This window comes from Hyla sarda, chromosome 2 (assembly GCF_029499605.1).
Source record: "Hyla sarda isolate aHylSar1 chromosome 2, aHylSar1.hap1, whole genome shotgun sequence".
NCBI lineage: Eukaryota > Metazoa > Chordata > Amphibia > Anura > Hylidae > Hyla > Hyla sarda.
In genome coordinates, this window is record NC_079190.1 from 10,134,081 (window position 1) to 10,156,738 (window position 22,658).

General features: G+C 44.2%; 1 protein-coding gene across 8 annotated transcripts in view; it reads left to right on the plus strand.

Annotated features, from left to right (window-relative positions):
* Positions 1-22,658, plus strand: part of LOC130358215 (dicarboxylate carrier SLC25A8-like) — a 44,551-nt gene that overhangs the window by 16,952 nt on the left and 4,941 nt on the right. For all 8 annotated transcript variants that reach the window (XM_056561124.1, XM_056561122.1, XM_056561120.1 and 5 more), the window contains exons 2-6: positions 11,046-11,161; positions 19,581-19,762; positions 19,844-20,045; positions 21,699-21,896; positions 22,197-22,298. In XM_056561124.1, the coding sequence (XP_056417099.1) occupies positions 19,637-19,762; positions 19,844-20,045; positions 21,699-21,896; positions 22,197-22,298 (628 nt within the window). In that variant the 5' untranslated portion in view covers positions 11,046-11,161; positions 19,581-19,636. The remainder of the gene's footprint in view (positions 1-11,045; positions 11,162-19,580; positions 19,763-19,843; positions 20,046-21,698; positions 21,897-22,196; positions 22,299-22,658) is intronic.

Genomic DNA, 22,658 nt, shown 5'->3' on the forward strand with positions numbered 1-22,658 from the left:
CACAGGAAGTTGTGTAGTTCTTTCCATTCTGACCACAGTGCTCTCTGCTGACACCTCTGTCCATGTCAGGAACTGTCCAGAGCAGGAGAGGTTTGCTATGGGGATTGGTTCCCGCTCTGGACAGTTCCTGAGACAGACAGAGGTGTCAGTAGAGAGCACTGTGATCAGACTGGAAAGAACTACACAACTTCTTGTGGAGCAATACAGCAGCTGATAAGTACTGGAAGGATTAAGATTTTTATATAGAAGTAATTTTCAAATCTGTATAACTTTCCGGCAGCAGTTAGCTGATTCAAAAACATTTATTTTTTCCTCTGGAGTATTTCCTTATGAGGAACACCTCCAAAATGCCCACATTTAGGCAAAATTTTAGAGATTGTCCTACCAAAATTAGGACATTTGACGGGAAAGAGGGTGTGGGATGGATGGATGGATGGCCAGGGGGGGCACAGTGGTGGGGTTGTGGCACTGCCCCATGTTATGGCCATGGAGGTAACAGGGAGGGTGGGGAGGGCAACTGTGACCGTCCGTGGGCTGAAGAGAGGCCTGGACTGTGAGAAATGCTTTTTGTAACAGTGCAGCTTGGTCCGCAGTGATTCCGTGTAGGTAGGTAGAGCCGTAGTGACCATGTGACCCGAAGAGGCACAGGATGGTTTCCTTGGCACAGCCTGACTTGCCACCCACATTGTTTCCAATATTGGTGCCAGCCACAGTACCCCTTCTCTTACCTGGAACAAGCACTAGGTTGGCTGCTGCTCTGAAGACTATGATGGCTCCAAAGGGGCAGCAAGGGGGCACGTGCCCCTCTTAGGCTTCCTTTACATATATCAGTTGTTCAGTGGTGTTTTCCTCCGGTGTGCACCGGGAGTTCACAATCATTAGGCATTTCAGTTTGGATGCCGGATGATTGGACTCGCTGGACCGGCACAGACACGGGGATGCATCTTGCTGCGTTCCCCCATCTGGGCAATCACAAACAATGGACGCCGAGTGCTACACAACTGATGCCAACTGATGCACTTATGGCATCAGTTGTGGCATCAATTGTGGCGAGTTTCGTCCAGTTTCGCCAGAGCCGAACACCGTATATATGTAACTCTAGCCTAACCTGCACAACAGCAAACACTTACACATACATGTACCAACACTGGATTTCTGTTATGTGCATATCTGGATTACTGTTATGTGTATATCTGGATTACTGTTATGTGTATATCTGGATTACTGTTATGTGCATTTCTGGATTACTGTTATGTGTATATCTGGATCACTGTTATGTGCATATCTGGATCACTGTTATGTGTATATCTGTATCACTGTTATGTGTATATCTGGATCACTGTTATGTGTATATCTGGATTACTGTTATGTGTATATCTGAATTACTGTTATGTATATATCTGGATTACTGTTATGTATATATCTGGATCACTGTTATGTGTATTTCTGGATTACTGTTATGTATATTTCTGGATTACTGTTATGTATATTTCTGGATTACTGTTGTGTATATCTGGATTACTGTTGTGTATATCTGGATCACTATTATGTATATTTCTGGATTATTGTTATGTGTATATCTAGATTATTGTTATGTGTATATCTGGATTACTAATATGTGTATATCTGGATTACTGTTATGTGCATCTCTGGATTACTGTTATGTGTATATCTGGATTACTGTTATGTGTATATCTGAATTACTGTTATGTATATATCTGGATTACTGTTATGTATATATCTGGATTACTGTTATGTGTATATCTGGATTACTGTTATGTGTATATCTGGATTACTGTTATGTGTATATCTGAATTACTGTTATGTGTATATCTGGATTACTCTTATGTGCATATCTGGATTACTGTTATGTGTATATATCTGGATTACTGTTATGTATATATCTGGATTGCTGTTATGTATATATCTGGATTACTGTTATGTGTATATCTGGATTACTGTTATGTATATATCTGGATCACTGTTATGTGTATATCTGGACTACTGTTATGTATATATCTGGATTACTGTTATGTGCATTTCTGGATTACTGTTATGTATATATCTGGATTACTGTTATGTGTATCTCTGGATTACTGTTATGTATATTTCTGGATTACTGTTATGTATATTTCTGGATTACTGTTGTGTATATCTGGATTACTGTTGTGTATATCTGGATTACTGTTGTGTATATCTGGATCACTATTATGTATATTTCTGGATTATTGTTATGTGTATATCTAGATTATTGTTATGTGTATATCTGGATTACTAATATGTGTATATCTGGATTACTGTTATGTGCATCTCTGGATTACTGTTATGTGTATATCTGGATTACTGTTATGTGTATATCTGGATTACTGTTATGTGTATATCTGAATTACTGTTATGTATATATCTGGATTACTGTTATGTATATATCTGGATTACTGTTATGTGTATATCTGGATTACTGTTATGTGTATATCTGGATTACTGTTATGTGTATATCTGAATTACTGTTATGTGTATATCTGGATTACTCTTATGTGCATATCTGGATTACTGTTATGTGTATATATCTGGATTACTGTTATGTATATATCTGGATTACTGTTATGTGCATCTCTGGATTACTGTTATGTGTATATCTGGATTACTGTTATGTGTATATCTGGATTACTGTTATGTGTATATCTGAATTACTGTTATGTATATATCTGGATTACTGTTATGTATATATCTGGATTACTGTTATGTGTATATCTGGATTACTGTTATGTGTATATCTGGATTACTGTTATGTGTATATCTGAATTACTGTTATGTGTATATCTGGATTACTGTTATGTGTATATCTGGATTACTGTTATGTGTAGATCTGGATTGCTGTTATGTATATATCTGGATTACTGTTATGTGTATATCTGGATTACTGTTATGTATATATCTGGATCACTGTTATGTGTATATCTGGACTACTGTTATGTATATATCTGGATTACTGTTATGTGCATTTCTGGATTACTGTTATGTATATATCTGGATTACTGTTATGTTTATCTCTGGATTACTGTTATGTTCATCTCTGGATTACTGTTATGTGTATATCTGGATTACTGTTATGTGTATATCTGGATTACTGTTATGTTCATCTCTGGATTACTGTTATGTATATATCTGGATTACTGTTATGTATATATCTGGATTAGTGTTATGTGTATATCTGGATTACTGTTATGTATATATCTGGATTAGTGTTATGTGTATATCTGGATTACTGTTATGTGTATATCTGGATTATTGTTATGTGTATATTTGGATCACTGTTATGTGTATATCTGAATTACTGTTATGTGCATATCTGGATTATTGTTATGTGCATATCTGGATTACTGTTATGTGCATATCTGGATTATTGTTATGTGTATATTTGGATCACTGTTATGTGTATATCTGAATTACTGTTATGTGCATATCTGGATTATTGTTATGTGTATATTTGGATCACTGTTATGTGTATATCTGAATTACTGTTATGTATATATCTGGATTACTGTTATGTATATATCTGGATTACTGTTATGTGTATATCTGGATTACTGTTATGTGTATATCTGGATTACTGGTATGTGCATATCTGGATTACTGGTATGTATATATCTGGATTACTATTATGTGTATATCTGGATTACTGTTATGTGTATATCTGGATTATTGTTATGTGTATATTTGGATCACTGTTATGTGCATATCTGGATTACTGTTATGTGCATATCTGGATTATTGTTATGTGTATATTTGGATCACTGTTATGTGTATATCTGAATTACTGTTATGTATATATCTGGATTACTGTTATGTATATATCTGGATTACTGTTATGTGTATATATCTGGATTACTGTTATGTGTATATCTGGATTACTGTTATGTGTATATCTGGATTACTGGTATGTGCATATCTGGATTACTGGTATGTATATATCTGGATTACTATTATGTGTATATCTGGATTACTGTTATGTGTATATCTGGATTACTGTTATGTGCATATCTGGATTACTGTTATGTGCATATCTGGATCACTGTTATGTGTATATCTGGATTACTATTATGTGTATATCTGGATTACTATTATGTGTATATCTGGATTACTGTTATGTGCATATCTGGATTACTGGTATGTGCATATCTGGATTACTGGTATGTATATATCTGGATTACTATTATGTGTATATCTGTATTACTGTTATGTGTATATCTGGATTACTGTTATGTATATATCTGGATTACTATTATGTGTATATCTGGATTACTGTTACGCCGAGCGCTCCGGGTCCCCGCTCCTCCCCGGAGCGCTCGCTACACTCTCTCCGCTGCAGCGCTCCGGTCAGATCCACTGACCCGGGGCGCTGCGATTCTGCTGCCAGCCGGGATGCGATTCACGATGCGGGTAGCGCCCGCTCGCGATGCGCACCCCGGCTCCCGTACCTGACTCGCTCTCCCTCGGTCCTGTCCCGGCGCGCGCGGCCCCGCTCCCTAGGGCGCGCGCGCGCCGGGTCTTTGCGATTTAAAGGGCCACTGCGCCGCTGATTGGCGCAGTGATTCCAATTAGTGTCTTCACCTGTGCACTTCCCTATATCACCTCACTTCCCCTGCACTTCCCTGCCGGATCTTGTTGCCATTGTGCCAGTGAAAGCGTTTCCTTGTATGTTCCTAGCCTGTGTTCCAGACCTCCTGCCGTTGCCCCTGACTACGATCCTTGCTGCCTGCCCCGACCTTCTGCTACGTCCGACCTTGCTTCTGTCTACTCCCTTGTACCGCGCCTATCTTCAGCAGCCAGAGAGGTTGAGCCGTTGCTAGTGGATACGACCTGGTCACTACCGCCGCAGCAAGACCATCCCGCTTTGCGGCGGGCTCTGGTGAAAACCAGTAGTGACTTAGAACCGATCCACTAGCACGGTCCACGCCAATCCCTCTTTGGCACAGAGGATCCACTACCTGCCAGCCGGCATCGTGACAGTAGACCCGGCCATGGATCCCGCTGAAGTTCCTCTGCCAGTTGTCGCTGACCTCACCACGGTGGTCGCCCAGCAGTCACAACAGATAGCGCAACAAGGCCAACAGCTGTCTCAACTGACCGTTATGCTACAACAGTTACTACCACAGCTTCAGCAGTCATCTCCTCCGCCAGCTCCTGCACCTCCTCCGCAGCGAGTGGCCGCTCCTGGGCTACGCCTATCCTTGCCGGATAAATTTGATGGGGACTCTAAGTTTTGCCGTGGCTTTCTTTCCCAATGTTCCCTGCATCTGGAGATGATGTCGGACCAGTTTCCCACTGAAAGGTCTAAGGTGGCTTTCGTAGTCAGCCTTCTGTCCGGAAAAGCCCTGTCATGGGCCACACCGCTCTGGGACCGCAATGATCCTGTCACTGCCTCTGTACACTCCTTCTTCTCGGAAATTCGAAGTGTCTTTGAGGAACCTGCCCGAGCCTCTTCTGCTGAGACTGCCCTGTTGAACCTGGTCCAGGGTAATTCTTCCGTTGGCGAGTATGCCGTACAATTCCGTACTCTTGCTTCAGAATTGTCCTGGAATAATGAGGCCCTCTGCGCGACCTTTAAAAAAGGCCTATCCAGCAACATTAAAGATGTTCTGGCCGCACGAGAAATTCCTGCTAATCTACATGAACTTATTCACCTAGCCACTCGCATTGACATGCGTTTTTCCGAAAGGCGTCAGGAGCTCCGCCAAGATATGGACTCTGTTCGCACGAGGCGTTTCTTCTCCTCGGCTCCTCTCTCCTCTGGTCCCCTGCAATCTGTTCCTGTGCCTCCCGCCGTGGAGGCTATGCAGGTCGACCGGTCTCGCCTGACACCTCAAGAGAGGACACGACGCCGCATGGAGAACCTCTGCCTGTACTGTGCTAGTACCGAACACTTCCTGAGGGATTGTCCTATCCGTCCTCCCCGCCTGGAAAGACGTCCGCTGACTCCGCACAAAGGAGAGACAGTCCTTGATGTCTACTCTGCTTCTCCACGTCTTACTGTGCCTGTGCGGATGTCTGCCTCTGCCTTCTCCTTCTCTACCGTGGCCTTCTTGGACTCTGGATCTGCAGGAAATTTTATTTTGGCCTCTCTCGTCAACAGGTTCAACATCCCAGTGACCAGTCTCGCCAGACCCCTTTACATCAATTGTGTAAACAATGAAAGATTGGACTGTACCATACGCTTCCGCACGGAGCCCCTTCTAATGAGCATCGGATCTCATCACGAGAGGATTGAACTTTTGGTCCTCCCCAATTGCACCTCGGAAATTCTCCTTGGACTTCCCTGGCTTCAACTTCATTCCCCAACCCTGGATTGGTCCACTGGGGAGATCAAGAGTTGGGGGCCCTCTTGTTCCAAGGACTGTCTAAGACCGGTTCCCAGTAACCCTTGCCGTGACTCTGTGGTTCCCTCAGTAACCGGTCTCCCTAAGGCCTATATGGACTTCGCGGATGTTTTCTGCAAAAAACAAGCTGAGACTCTACCTCCTCACAGGCCTTATGATTGCCCTATCGACCTCCTCCCGGGTACTACTCCACCCCGGGGCAGAATTTATCCTCTCTCTGCCCCAGAGACTCTTGCCATGTCTGAGTATGTCCAGGAAAATTTAAAAAAGGGCTTTATCCGTAAATCCTCCTCTCCTGCCGGAGCTGGATTTTTCTTTGTGTCCAAAAAAGATGGCTCCCTACGTCCTTGCATTGACTACCGCGGTCTTAATAAAATCACGGTTAAGAACCGCTACCCCCTACCCCTCATCTCTGAACTCTTTGATCGCCTCCAAGGTGCCCACATCTTTACTAAATTGGACAAGTAGAAAGAATTAACCAAGTCTTGGGTGATTATTTGCGACATTTTGTTTCCTCCCGCCAGGATGACTGGGCAGATCTCCTTCCATGGGCCGAATTCTCGTATAACTTCAGAGTCTCTGAATCTTCCTCCAAATCCCCATTTTTCGTGGTGTACGGCCGTCACCCTCTTCCCCCCCTCCCTACCCCCTTGCCCTCTGGTCTGCCCGCTGTGGATGAAATTTCTCGTGACCTTTCCATTATATGGAGAGAGACCCAAAATTCTCTCTTACAGGCTTCTTCACGCATGAAGAGGTTCGCGGATAAGAAAAGAAGAGCTCCTCCCGTTTTTTCCCCTGGAGACAAGGTATGGCTCTCCGCTAAATATGTCCGCTTCCGTGTCCCTAGCTACAAGTTGGGACCACGCTATCTTGGTCCTTTCAAAATTTTGTGTCAAATTAATCCTGTCTCTTACAAACTTCTTCTTCCTCCTTCTCTTCGTATCCCTAATGCCTTTCACGTCTCTCTTCTTAAACCACTCATCCTCAACCGTTTTTCTCCCAAATCTGTTCCTCCCACTCCTGTTTCCGGCTCCTCGGACATCTTCTCTGTCAAAGAGATCTTAGCCTCTAAAAAGGTCAGAGGGAAAACTTTTTTTTTAGTGGACTGGGAGGGTTGTGGTCCTGAAGAGAGATCCTGGGAACCTGAGGACAACATCCTAGATAAAAGTCTGCTCCTCAGGTTCTCAGGCCCTAAAAAGAGGGGGAGACCCAAGGGGGGGGGTACTGTTACGCCGAGCGCTCCGGGTCCCCGCTCCTCCCCGGAGCGCTCGCTACACTCTCTCCGCTGCAGCGCTCCGGTCAGATCCACTGACCCGGGGCGCTGCGATTCTGCTGCCAGCCGGGATGCGATTCACGATGCGGGTAGCGCCCGCTCGCGATGCGCACCCCGGCTCCCGTACCTGACTCGCTCTCCCTCGGTCCTGTCCCGGCGCGCGCGGCCCCGCTCCCTAGGGCGCGCGCGCGCCGGGTCTTTGCGATTTAAAGGGCCACTGCGCCGCTGATTGGCGCAGTGATTCCAATTAGTGTCTTCACCTGTGCACTTCCCTATATCACCTCACTTCCCCTGCACTTCCCTGCCGGATCTTGTTGCCATTGTGCCAGTGAAAGCGTTCCTTGTATGTTCCTAGCCTGTGTTCCAGACCTCCTGCCGTTGCCCCTGACTACGATCCTTGCTGCCTGCCCCGACCTTCTGCTACGTCCGACCTTGCTTCTGTCTACTCCCTTGTACCGCGCCTATCTTCAGCAGCCAGAGAGGTTGAGCCGTTGCTAGTGGATACGACCTGGTCACTACCGCCGCAGCAAGACCATCCCGCTTTGCGGCGGGCTCTGGTGAAAACCAGTAGTGACTTAGAACCGATCCACTAGCACGGTCCACGCCAATCCCTCTTTGGCACAGAGGATCCACTACCTGCCAGCCGGCATCGTGACAATTACTGTTATGTGTATATCTTGATTACTGTTATGTGTATATCTGGATTACTGTTATGTGTATATCTGGATTACTGTTATGTGTATATCTGGATTACTATTATGTGTATATCTGGATTACTATTATGTGTATATCTGGATTACTGTTATGTGTATATCTGGATTACTGTTATGTGTATATCTGGATTACTGTTATGTATATATCTGGATTACTATTATGTGTATATCTGGATTATTGTTATGTGTATATCTGGATTACTGTTATGTGTATATCTGGATTACTGTTATGTGTATATCTGGATTACTGTTATGTGTATATCTGGATTACTGTTATGTGCATATCTGGATTACTGTTATGTGCATATCTGGATTATTGTTATGTGTATATTTGGATCACTGTTATGTGTATATCTGAATTACTGTTATGTATATATCTGGATTACTGTTATGTATATATCTGGATTACTGTTATGTGTATATATCTGGATTACTGTTATGTGTATATCTGGATTACTGTTATGTGTATATCTGGATTACTGGTATGTGCATATCTGGATTACTGGTATGTATATATCTGGATTACTATTATGTGTATATCTGGATTACTGTTATGTGTATATCTGGATTACTGTTATGTGCATATCTGGATTACTGTTATGTGCATATCTGGATCACTGTTATGTGTATATCTGGATCACTGTTATGTGTATATCTGGATTACTATTATGTGTATATCTGGATTACTATTATGTGTATATCTGGATTACTGTTATGTGCATATCTGGATTACTGGTATGTGCATATCTGGATTACTGGTATGTATATATCTGGATTACTATTATGTGTATATCTGTATTACTGTTATGTGTATATCTGGATTACTGTTATGTATATATCTGGATTACTATTATGTGTATATCTGGATTACTGTTATGTGTATATCTGGATTACTGTTATGTGTATATCTGGATTACTGTTATGTGTATATCTGGATCACTGTTATGTGTATATCTGGATTACTGTTATGTGTATATCTGGATTACTATTATGTGTATATCTGGATTACTGTTATGTGTATATCTGGATTACTGTTATGTGTATATCTGGATTACTGTTATGTATATATCTGGATTACTGTTATGTGTATATCTGGATTACTGTTATGTGTATATCTGGATTACTGTTATGTGTATATTTGGATTACTGTTATGTGTATATCTGGATTACTGTTATGTGTATATCTGGATTACTGGTATGTGTATATCTGGATTACTGGTATGTGTATATCTGGATCACTGTTATGTGTATATCTGGATTACTGTTATGTATATATCTGGATTACTGTTATGTATATATCTGGATTACTGTTATGTATATATCTGTATTACTGTTATGTATATATCTGGATTACTGTTATGTGTATATCTGGATTACTGTTATGTGTATATCTGGATCACGGTTATGTATATTTCTGGATTACTGTTATGTGTATATCTGGATTACTGTTATGTATATATCTGGATTACTGTTATGTATATATCTGGATTACTGTTATGTGTATATCTGGATTACTGTTATGTGTATATCTGGATCACGGTTATGTATATTTCTGGATTACTGTTATGTGTATATCTGGATTACTGTTATGTGTATATCTGGATTACTGTTATGTGTATATCTGGATTATTGTTATGTGCATTTCTGGATTACTGTTATGTGTATATCTGGATTACTGTTATGTGTATATCTGGATTATTGTTATGTGCATATCTGGATTACTGTTATGTGTATATCTGGATTACTGTTATATATATCTGGTATGTGTCCATTTGTATAACTGTTATGTGTATATCTGGATCACTGTTATTTGTATATGGGGGAATACATGAGAGACAAATTAATTTAAAGGGGTATTCCAGGAAAAAACTTTTTTATATATATCAACTGGCTCCAGAAAGTTAAACAGATTTGTAAATTACTTCTATTAAAAAATCTTAATCCTTTCAGTACTTATGAGCTTCTGAAGTTAAGGTTGTTCTTTTCTGTCTTAGTGCTCTCTGATGACACCTGTCTCTGGAAACGCCCAGTTTAGAAGAGGTTTGCTATGGGATTTGCTTCTAAACTGGGCGTTTCCCGAGACAGGTGTCATCAGAGAGGACTTAGACAGAAAAGAACAACCTTAACTTCAGAAGCTCACAAGTACTGAAAGGATTAAGATTTTTTTAATAGAAGTAATTTACAAATCTGTTTAACTTTCTGGAGCCAGATGAAATATATATATATATATATATATATATATATATATATATATATATATATAAAATAAAAAAAAGTTATTTCCTGGATAATCCCTTTAAGTAGACTAAAAAAAATAGTCACAATAATTATATAATATCCCAATCCAACTGTTCTGAATCCTTACAGCATTGTCACCCAGCTTTGCCAGATTCCGGAATGGTTCTGCATTTATCTCCACAACTCCTGGACTATGATACAACTAAGCAGGACTCCAGAAAGTCTAGAGTCACTTAACCCCCCCCTTAAGTGCCATCATTGTCCACTATGGGGGGAAGGAATGCAGAACGGATACACATAATGCAGGACTTTGGTTCTGGTGCTATATTCGTGTCGGTGTGAACGAGGCCTTAGAGACCCGGGGTCTTTGTGCTTTGTCCTGCGTCACACTCAGTGATTTACTCAAGTGACAAGTGATCCCTGTTTTCTGTTCCCTGTAACCAGATGAGGCTGCTGCGCCCAAAATATAAAAGCTACAACCCCGGTCATCACTGTCAACAAGTAGGAGCCTGGACACCAAGCGAGAGACTCCGAGGGATCAGCAGGACCCTGGACTGCAGGTGAGAAGAGGGAGATGGACACGGAACAATCATAATACTAATAGAAAACAATTACCGGAATTTTCGCCCTATAGGACGCGGCGGCATATAAGACGCACCCAATTTTTAAGGTGCAAAATCTAGAAAAAAAAAAATTCCGAACCCAACAGGGGTCTTCAACCTGCGGACCTCCAGATGTTGCAAAACTACAACTCCCAGCATGCCCGGACAGCCAACGGCTGTCCGGGCATGCTGAGAGTTGTAGTTTTGCAACATCTGGAGGTCCGCCGGTTGAAGACCACCTAATGCTCACGTGTCCCCGTCGTGAGTCCGGACGCTCCTAACCTTTTTTTCTTTTAAATCAACTGGTGGCAGAAAGTTAAACATATATTTGTAAATGACTTCTATTAAAAAAAATTCTTAATCCTTCCAGTACTTATTAGCCGCTGAATGCTACAGAGGAAATTCCTTTCTTTTTGGAACACTGATGACATCACGAGCACAGGGCTCTCTGCTGACATCTCTGTCCATTTTAGCAAACCGTGCACAGCAGATGTATGCTAAGGGCAGCATGGTGGCTCGGTGGTTAGCACTGCTGCCTTGCAGTGCTGGGGACTTGGGTTCAAATCCCACTAAGGACAACAATAAATAAAGTGTTATTATTATTATTATTATTATTATTATAACGTCAGCAGAGAGAACTGTGCTCGTGATGTCATCAGAGGCATTCCAAAAAGAAAAGAACTTCCTCTGTAGTATTCAGCAGCTAATAAGTACAGGAAGGATTAAGATTTTTTTTTAATAGAAGTAATTTACAAATATGTTTAACTTTCTGCCACCAGTTGATTTAAAAGAAAAAAGGTTTTCACCGGAGTACCCCTTTAAGCTACTATGTGACTCTAGATAGGATATATTGCTATTCTCCCGGATTGGGGATATTTGGTTATTTGCACCTCTTGAACACACGGTTTTCCATCTCCGAGCATACGTCCATGTAAGTCGCTCTATGGCTATTGTGTTTATTTGACTGTATAACTACAATTCTACTGAGTATTGTCCTTTTTTGGGCGTCATATTTAATGATGTACCTAATACTAATGTATATGACTTGACGCTGTATGGATACTCATTGGGTACCACCGTTGATGGTTCACTTTGTTGTAGAGTTTTGTTTATTATTTTAACTATTGTATCACTAAAAGTTAGATTTTAGGGGATATAGGTGGAATTTTTTGAGTTAGCTATATGCACGGTGCAGCAGAATCCCATTGAAAGCAATGGGATTCTGCTGCAACAGAATTTCTGAGTGGAATTTTTTCGCCGCATTATGCTTGGAAATTCCGAGGCCCCAGTGCTGACAGCAATGCACTTGGACATGCTGTTCAGCACGGGCCGGATACACTGACACCAATAGCAAGCCTGGGGGGGGGGGGACCCCTGGCTGCCATGGAAACGGGGCTGGGGCAGATGACGGAGGTAAGTGACACTCCTCACATGTAGCGGTAGTGGTTTGACTGTGGCATGTGAAGGGCTAAACTACCTCTCTCTCCTCCTGGTAGTTACAGCATCATAGTGACAGAAGAGCTCCCACAATCCCCTGCGCTGCCTTATTGCATCGGACTAGAATAAGCACCCATAATGACCGCCGGTAAAAAGGTGTATTGTTGGTCTTTACTTTAAGACATTAATACCGCATTCTTTTGGACGCCTAATACTTAATATTTTTACATTTTCTTCATCAACTCAATTTAAAGGGGTAGGGCTGGGCGGTATACCGGTTCATGCCGAATACCGAAACTTTTTTTCCTGCACGATATGAATTTTTCCCGTAATGAGTGAATGAATTATCACCCGCGGGCGCTGTTCTGCTTCTCTCCCCCCCCCCCCCCCTCACCAAAGGAATTATCAGCCCAGCACTGCGCTGTCCCCCACATCGGGGAACTAATCCTATGTCACCCGTGAGCGCTGCTTCGCTCCCCCCCCCCCCCCCCCCCAAATAAATATTTTTTTAAATCAGATGACTTTAAACATTTTTTAAACAAAAACAGTACACCAACAGTAAACCCCTCCCCCCCCTCCACCCACCTTACAAACAAACCGTCCGTCTCTCCCCACCGCAGCATCAATAATACACACTAGTAGTGAACTAGAGGTTCAGATATACCCATATCCCGATGAACTCGCTCCCTCACACCTTGCACACAAACCTCAGCAAGCAGTACCTACAGGCATTCCAACGGAGCTACCCGAGAAGGATAAAGATAGTGAGTAAGGAAGGAGGGATGCCACATACAGAAATCCCCAGAATTCAAGCCAAGCATACCACGGCCAGTACAGCCCAAGGACTCATTTACGAGTCAGTCGTCGGGGGGTCAAAATAGTGTACCCAGGGTCCCCAAACACCATCAAATTTCCTTTCAACGTTACGTTTAATATATATCACTATCTGCCGTAATCTTTTAATAAGATCAGCCGCTCCCGGAGGAGACGGTCTGATCCAGAACTGCGCGATCAGTTTCCTGGCTTGATACAACACCCGTAAGATCCCCACTTCTCTCAAGGAGGGTTCTTCATCACAACCAACCCAAATAATTATTAGCCGCTGCACTGTACTGTACTATCCTGTGCCCAGGCGGCAAAAATAAACAAAATAAACTTTAACTCACCTTCCCACGTTCCCCGCCTCACGGTCCCTCCACTGCGGTCCTGGGGATGGGAACGTCACAGAGCCTTTAGCCTATCACCGGCCGCAGCGATGTTCCGCCTCGGCCGGTGATAGGCTGAGCCCACTGTCATGTAAGGAGCCGGCCAACCCCTTACATGACAATGCGCTCAGCCTATCACCGGCCGAGGCGGAACATCGCTGCGGCCGGTGATAGGCTGAAGGCTCTGTGACGTACTCATCCCCAGGACCGCAGCGGAGGGACTGTGAGGCGGGGAATATCGGAAGGTGAGTTAAAGTTTATTTTGTTTATTTTTGCCGCCTGGGCACAGGTTAGTACAGTACAGTGCAGCGGCAGATAATTATTTGGGGGGGGGGAGAGAAGCAGCGCTCACAGGTGACATAGGATTAGTTCCCTGATGTAGGGGACAGTGCAGCGCTGGGCTGATAATTCATTGGGGGGGGGGGGGGGGGGGAAGAGAAGCAGAACAGCGCTGGCGGGTCACATATGATTAGTTCCCCGATGTGGGGGACAGCACAGCACTGGGCTGATAAACCACGGGGGGGAGGGATAGAAGCAGCGCCCACGGGTCACATGATTTGGGGGGGGTGGAAAAAAAAACGTTAAATACAGTGGAACCGCCATAACTTACAATAATACCTTGATACACATTTTTGGTCATACCGCCCAGCTCTATAAAGGGGGACTCCGCGTTGGGTTCAGCCCCGTGGGCTCGTGACGTCACGGCCGTGCCCCGTTCGTGACCTCACTGCCACGCCCCCTCAATGCAAGTCTATGGGAGGGGGCGTGACTGCCGTCACGCCCCCTCCCATAGACTTGCATTGAGGGGGCATTACGATGTCACGAGTGGGGCGAGGCCATGATGTCACGAGCCTCTGCCCCGCATCGTCAGTCATTTGGCACTGAGCCGAGTTCGCTCCCTGCACCAGATGTCTGGGGGCTGCAGCCAAGATCGTGGGGGTCCCCAGCAGTGATCAAACATCTTATCCCCTATCCAAAGGAGTCCAATAAGATGTCTAGGGGCGGAGTACCCCTTTAACGCTGTACTTTTTGGTGACCCAGGGCTCCATCCCTTCCCTTTTCCATACAATCAACCCAGAATGTTCTCAGCGCCGCAGTACGGTAATATCTATATTTCTGAGGGTTTCGGTCCTGCCCGGCCCAGGATTAAAAAGATCTATAAAAAGAAAGGAAAAAAGAATGTATGTGATGTCTTTCTATCTATAGAAATGTCACTTAGTCAGGAGAGAATGAAAATAATGGTTATGAGGACGCCGCCCCAGGCGAGGGCTTGGGAACTTAAGTAAAAATATGTGAAAAACAAACCTATTGTGCCGCTATACACATGCAGACTGCTATATATATATAGACGCTAGTGTACGATGGGTTATTACTTCTGTACACAGCTGGATATGGAAAAGGCCGTCTCTGCATAGTCAGGTAATTATTATTATTATTATTTTAATGTTATTCTCTTTGATTAATTACCCGTCACTATGCAGAGCGGTACACTGGGGTGGAAGACCCCCATTACTAAATCTACCCCAGTATGTCCCAGTAAGGCACGGCTCTTTAATATATCCTTTCCAAGGGAACATAGAACCAAGAGAGGTAAAAATCGTGTCTATGGGGTACATTTTTAGTCTTAAAGGGGTCCTCCGGTGGGAAATTTTTTTTAAATGAACTGGTGCCAGAAAGTTAAACAGATTTGTAAATGACTTCTATTAAAAAATCTTTACCCTTCCAGTACTTATTAGCAGCTGTATGCTACAGAGGAAATTCTTTTCTTTTTGAATTTCTTTTTTGTCTTGTCCACAGTGCTCTCTGCTGACACCTCTGTCTGTGTCAGGAACTGTCCAGAGCAGCATAGGTTTGCTATGGGGATTCTCTCCTGCTCTGGACAGTTCCTGATACGGGCATCAGGTGTCAGCAGAGAGCACTGTGCACAAGACAAAAAAGAAATTCAAAAAGAAAAGAATTTCCTCTGTAGCATACAGCTGCTAAAAAGTACTGGAAGGGTAAAGATTTTTTTAATAGAAGTAATTTACAAATCTGTTTGACTTTCTGAAACCAGTTGATTTAAAAAAAAAAAAAAAAAAAAGAGTACCCCTTTAAGTCATATGACAATACAATACAAGTGTTCCCATTGCTGTAAAAACTAGCACACAGTATAAAAGGATAGAGGCTATGGGGGATTTTGTAAGGAAATGTTCTATTAGCATGAAGACAACGTGCTCTGCAGTATTCTGGTCTCACATAGGATGTAGGGTCAGTGCAGGACGTGACCGCAGATCTGGCTAAAGGCTGCAGATCCCATTACTGGCTCACGGTCCTTGTGATAAATGTGACTCCTCAGCCCGTATCTCAGCGATCAGCATACCCGGGTAAGGTCATATGCCATGGCATATCAGAATCAACAACTTTCACCCTTCACCCATATTCCTGTCTATCTGTTCTTAGATCAACCTAAAGCCAGGTTCTATTACAGGCAAATAATTCAAATGAAAAATCTCAAACTGGAACCCCAGATAAGACCTCTAAATAAATCCAGACCTCAAACATACCCAGAGCCCAGACTAAATCTAGACCCCCCAGACTAAACCCCAAAACACATCCAGACCTTAGACCAGACCCCAAAATAAATACAGACCCCAGACCAAATTCCTAAATAATTCTAAACCTGACCCCAAAACAAATTCAGACCCCGAAATAAATCCAGACTAGACCTCAAAATACATCCAGACCCCAGACCAAACCCCCAAATAATCCAGACAAGGACCCAAAACAAATCAAGAACAGACCCCAAAACATAGACCCCAGACCAAATCCCTAAATAACTCCAGACCCCAAAATACATTCAGATCCAAGAGCAGACTTCAAAATACATCCAGACCTGACCCCAAAACAAATCAAAATCCCAGACCCTTAAATAAATCCAGACTCCAGACCAAATTCCTAAATGATTCCAAACCTGACCCCAAAACAAATCCAGACCCCTAAATAAATCCACACTTGACCTAAAAATACATCCAGACCAGACCCCAAAATAATCCAGACCAGGACCCAAAACAAATCAAGAAAAGACCCCAAAACAAAGACGCCAGACCAAATCCCTAAATAACTCCAGACCCCAAAATACATTCAGATCCAAGACCAGACTTCAAAATACATCCAGACCTGACCCCTAAAAAATCAAAACCTCAGACTAGACCCCAAACAAATCCAGACCCCTAAATAAATCCAGACCCCAGACCAAATTCCTAAATAATTCCAAACCTGACCCCAAAACAAATTCAGACCCCTAAATAAATCCAGACTAGACCTCAAAATATATCCAGACCCCAGACCAAACCCCAAAATAATCCAGATCAGGACCATAAACAAATCAAGAAAAGACCCCAAAACAAAGACCCCTGACCAAATTTCTAAATGACTCCAGACCCCAAAATACATTCGGATCCAAGACCAGACTTCAAAATACATCCAGACCTGACCCCAAAACAAATCAAAACCTCAGACAAGACCCCAAACAAATCCAGACCCCTAAATAAATCCAAACCAAAAAATGCATTCAGACAACAACCCCAAATGATGCCAGACACCAGACCAGACCCCAAAATACATCCAGACCCCAGACCAGACCTGTGCCTTTATTCACCATTCCTTGTGAACAAGGGGCTGGCATAGATTTATGCTGAAATTTATACCAGTTTTATGAATTAAAGTAAATCTATCGGGCTATGGGAGGCAACATCCCTCCTTTTAAAAGGGGTACTCCGCTACTCAGCGTTTGGAACAAACTGTTCTGAACGCTGGAGCCGACGTGATAGCCCCGCCCCTTCATGAAGTCACGCCCCACCCCCTCAATGCAATTCTATGGGGGGGGGGGGGCTTGACAGCCACCACGCCCCCTCCCATAGACTTGTATTGAGGGCGCGGGGTTATGACATCACGAGTTCCCGGCATCAGCTCCAGTGTTCGGAACAGTTTGTTCCTAACGCTGAGCAGCGGAGTACCCCTTTAAACCACATTTGGAAATAGCAATAAGGGAGAAAAATCTAAATTTTTTGGCTCATAGGGTTTAATATCATTTCCACTGGAAAGCTGGAGACTCTCATAATATGGTGGCTGCACTGATAACAATGTCTGGGCCCTTTTAAATAGAAGTTCCTCATTCTGTCAGCCGGGAATGCACAGAAAACTTTCACCCCAATATTTTGTGATTCAGCAGGAAATGACCCGATAGAAAGAGGAAATAATGTAAAGGACTGTGAAAACCATTGGTGCGGAGTTATCATTACATGGCGACCATGCCACGGGTGGTCACAATGTCTTGTCTATGGGCTCATACATCTAAGGCTGGGTTCACATAACGTTTTGGGCAATACGGGACCGCATACAGCTGGGGGAAGCTAAAACCGGGCGCTCCCGTATCCCTCCCGTATGTAATGTATTTAAATGAGCCAACCCGAGTGAAACGCTGACTCCGGTCGGCTCATTTTTTCCCTGTATGCGGTTTTCCAACCGGACCTAAAACTGTGGTCTACCAAACCCCAAACTACATCCAGACCAGGCCCCAAAATACATGCAAACCAAACCCCTAAATAAATCCCTACCCCAGACCAGGCCCCAAAATACATCCAAACCAAACCCCTAAATAAATCCCTACCCCAGACCAGGCCCCAAAATACATCCAAACCAAACCCCTAAATAAATCCCTACCCCAGACCAGGCCCCAAAATACATCCAAACCAAACCCCTAAATAAATCCCTACCCCAGACCAGGCCCCAAAATACATCCAGATCCCCCAGACCAGACCCCAAGATACATACAGACCCCAGCAATTGCCTACAGCAACCAACCAGATTCCAGCTTTCCGAGAACTTTATAAAATTGAAAGCTGGAATCTGATTGGTTGGCTCCTCTGTACAAAGTCTGATAAATCTCCCCCAATGTCTTTACCATGAGAAAGATGGGAGAGATAAAAAAGAGACAGGGGGCGCTCCCTTGTAGCGTATATCGACTCGGTGTGATCCCTCCCCCGCACCTAAGTGATATACTTACCTATGAGGTGACAACGTTTTGATTCCACGGCTGTTGTAGGTCGTGGCGATTGAGGTTCACTTGGTTGAATAAAAGTGAAGCTGCTGCACTCGGACCGATTCTGGGTTCCCAACGTAGGCCCAGCTTGGTAATGTGAGAGTGAATTGGAAAAGGCGGTCTTGGAGGCGCTGCTCAGGGTTGTACACAATGAAGCGGACGCAGGCCGGCACAGGACAATAAATATTTTATTGAGAACTACGGACAACGTGTTTTGGCACTCAAGGGTCCAATTTGGCAGTCAAAGACCACGCCGGCACCGCCACACAGACAGGATCCCCCACCAGCACACTTTTAAAGGTACCTACTCCAAAAAAGTGTACTGCCAGATTGGACCTGAGGAATGCGCCTTGGAGTGCCGAAACGCGTTGTCCGTAGTTCTCAATAAAATATTTATTGTCCTGTGCCGGCCTGCGTCCGCTTCTTTGTGTACAACCCTGAGCAGCGCCCCCAAGACCGCCTTTTCCAATTCACTCTCACTTAACCATGAGAAATATTAGGTCAGGGCAGCGGTTTCTGCCTCTGGAGATCTTAATAATAGTGAGAGACTGGAGCACCAAGTAGAGACTTTTCATTATACAGTGATTACTGGAACACGTGGAGATAGCCGCCATCTTTGGATCCTTCCTTATGTTATTATTTTGTATCTTCACAGGACACAGGTGAAACTTATCACTAGTCGTAGACCGTAACCCTACCAGACAAAGAAAGATGGTCGGACTGAAGCCCTCTGAGGTTCCCCCAACATTGATGGTGAAATTTGTGGGTGCTGGGACGGCGGCCTGTATTGCGGATTTAGTCACCTTTCCCCTAGACACGGCGAAGGTCAGACTGCAGGTAGGTAGATTTCTATGGCTCCTGGCTGACCAGTTGGGGGGTGATTACATACAGGGGTCTTCACTCTTCATCCTTCTGCAGATCCAAGGGGAGGGTCTGTCCGGCGTCCGAGTTGTCCAGTACAAGGGAGTGATGGGGACCATTTCCACCATGGTGAAGATGGAGGGGGCGGCCAGTCTCTACAATGGGCTGGTGGCCGGGCTGCAGCGACAGATGACCTTCGCCTCCATCCGGATCGGGATGTACGACTCAGTGAAACAGTTTTACTGTCGCCAGTCAGAAAGTGAGTGGAACTAAGATACCGCAAGAGTGACAGCCGCACCATATCAGTGACCACAACAAAAACCACAAAACAGTGCAAACCTGAAGACAGTGGCAACCACAGTACCCCGAAAACAGTGACCACCAGTGTGCTTACATCATATTGATAGCCACAGTATCCCCATAACAGTGACATGCACAGTGCTTCATAATAAAAACAGACCTAGACTCCCCATAATAGGGACATCCACAGTGTCCCCATAACAGTGACAGCCACAATATCCCTATAACAATGACAGCCACAGTGTCCCCATAATAGTGACAGATACAATGCCTCCATAATAGTGACAGACACAATATCCCCATAATAGTGACAGACACAATGCCTCCATAACAATGACATCCACAGTGCCTCCATAACAATGACATCCACAGTGCCTCCATAACAATGACATCCACAATATCCCTATAACAATGACAGCCACAGTGTCCCCATAATAGTGACAGACAGTGCCCCCATAACCAAGACATGCAATGGACCCATAATAGTGACAGACACAATGCCTCCATAACAATGACATCCACAGTGCCCCCACAACAATGCTCCAATAACAGTGACAGACACAGTGCCTCCATAACAATGACATCCACAGTGCCCGCATAACAGTGACAGACACAGTGCCCCCATAACCAAGATATGCAATGACCCCATAATAGTGAAAGACACAATGTCCCCATAATAGTGACAGACACTGCCTCCATAACAATGACATCTACAGTGCCCGCTTAACAGTGGCAGACACAGTGCCCGCATAACAGTGACCGACACAGTGCCCCCATAACCAAGACATGCAATATCCCCATAATAGTGACAGACACAATGCCTCCATAACAATGACATCCACAGTGCCCCCACAACAATGCTCCAATAACAGTGACAGACACAGTGCCTCCATAGCAATGACATCCACAGTGCCCGCATAACAGGGACAGACACAGTGCCCCCATAACTAAGACATGCAATGGCCCCATAATAGTGAAAGACACAATGTCCCCATAACCAAGACATGCAATGGCCCCATAATAGTGACAGACAAAATGCCTCCATAACAATGACATCCACAGTGCCTCCATAACAATGACAGCCACAATACTCCCATAACAATGAAAGCCACAGTGTCCCGATAACAGTGACAGACACAATGTCCCCATAACCAAGACATGCAATGGCCCCATAATAGTGACAGACACAGTGCCCCCACAGCAATGACATCCACAGTGCCCGCATAACAGTGACCGACACAGTGCCCCCATAACCAATACACACAATGGCCCCATAACAGTGACAGACACAGTGTTCCATTACCTAATCTTTACCTACCCCTATACTTGACCATGTGACTTAGTGCCCATGCATCTTCTACCCTTTCACCCCTGACTATGGCACTGCAGCACAGCCCTATAGCTCCACACTTCCTGGTACAGAAGCAGGAGACCATGGCCCAGTGGTAGACTTTGTTTACAATTAAGGGTGTAGCTTAGGGGGGCACTGTTGGAACATTTTTCCTGGGTGCTGTGTTCAAGGGAAAGGTGCCACCTTGCCAGTGTATTCTGATATAATGATAGGGCCCGGCTACTACTCCATGTAATGTCTCCTCTCTTTCCCTTCCTCCAGATTCCGGGGTCATGTGCCGAATTCTCGCCGGATCCACAACCGGGGCCCTGGCCGTCACCTGCGCTCAGCCCACCGATGTGGTGAAAGTGAGGTTCCAGGCAGACGTCAGGGTCATAGATGGTAACCGGCGGTACAACGGGACAGTGGACGCCTACAAGACCATCGCCAAGGAGGAGGGAGTCCGAGGACTGTGGAAAGGTGCGGGATCTGGGGATCAACTCCCTACAGAGCAGTGGTCTCCAAATTGCGGACCTTTGGTTGTTGCAAAACTACAACTCCCAACGTTGGCTGTCCGGGCATACTGGGAGTTGTAGTTTTGCAATAGTCAAAGGGTCGCAGGTATGACACCACAACATTAGAGGGGCAACACCATTCTAATCCATGAATATCAGCTCAAATGATTTTCACAAACATAGGGCCACCAGGGGGCGCTAAGCTATTATATTTTTTATTATACGGATCTGTAACTTGTTAGTATCTTCCTTTGTCTCCACGCAGGGACTTTACCCAACATTACCCGCAACGCCATCGTAAACTGCGCAGAATTGGTGACCTATGACCTTATCAAGGAAGCCATCTTGACCCGCCAGCTCATGACAGGTGAGGCTTACTGTGCGTGGACATTGGAGCCGCCATATCTACTCTCCCTGCAGTACAGGACATGATCTTCCACCCCCAGGGTAGATGCCAGCAGTGCCAGTACATTATACCAATATATAGCGATACAGACGTCTAATAGTGCCACAAATGTTACTTATCTGTAAGAGATAACGGACAGGACAATATGTTCACAGGGAAAACGATAACAACAAAACAGAGAATCAGATAGAACTATTTATATTCTCGGACATAGGAGACGGTATTATAGTAGTTATATTCTTGTATATAGGAGGCAGTATTATAGTAGTTATATTCTTGTATATAGGAGGCAGTATTATAGTAGTTATATTCTTGTATATA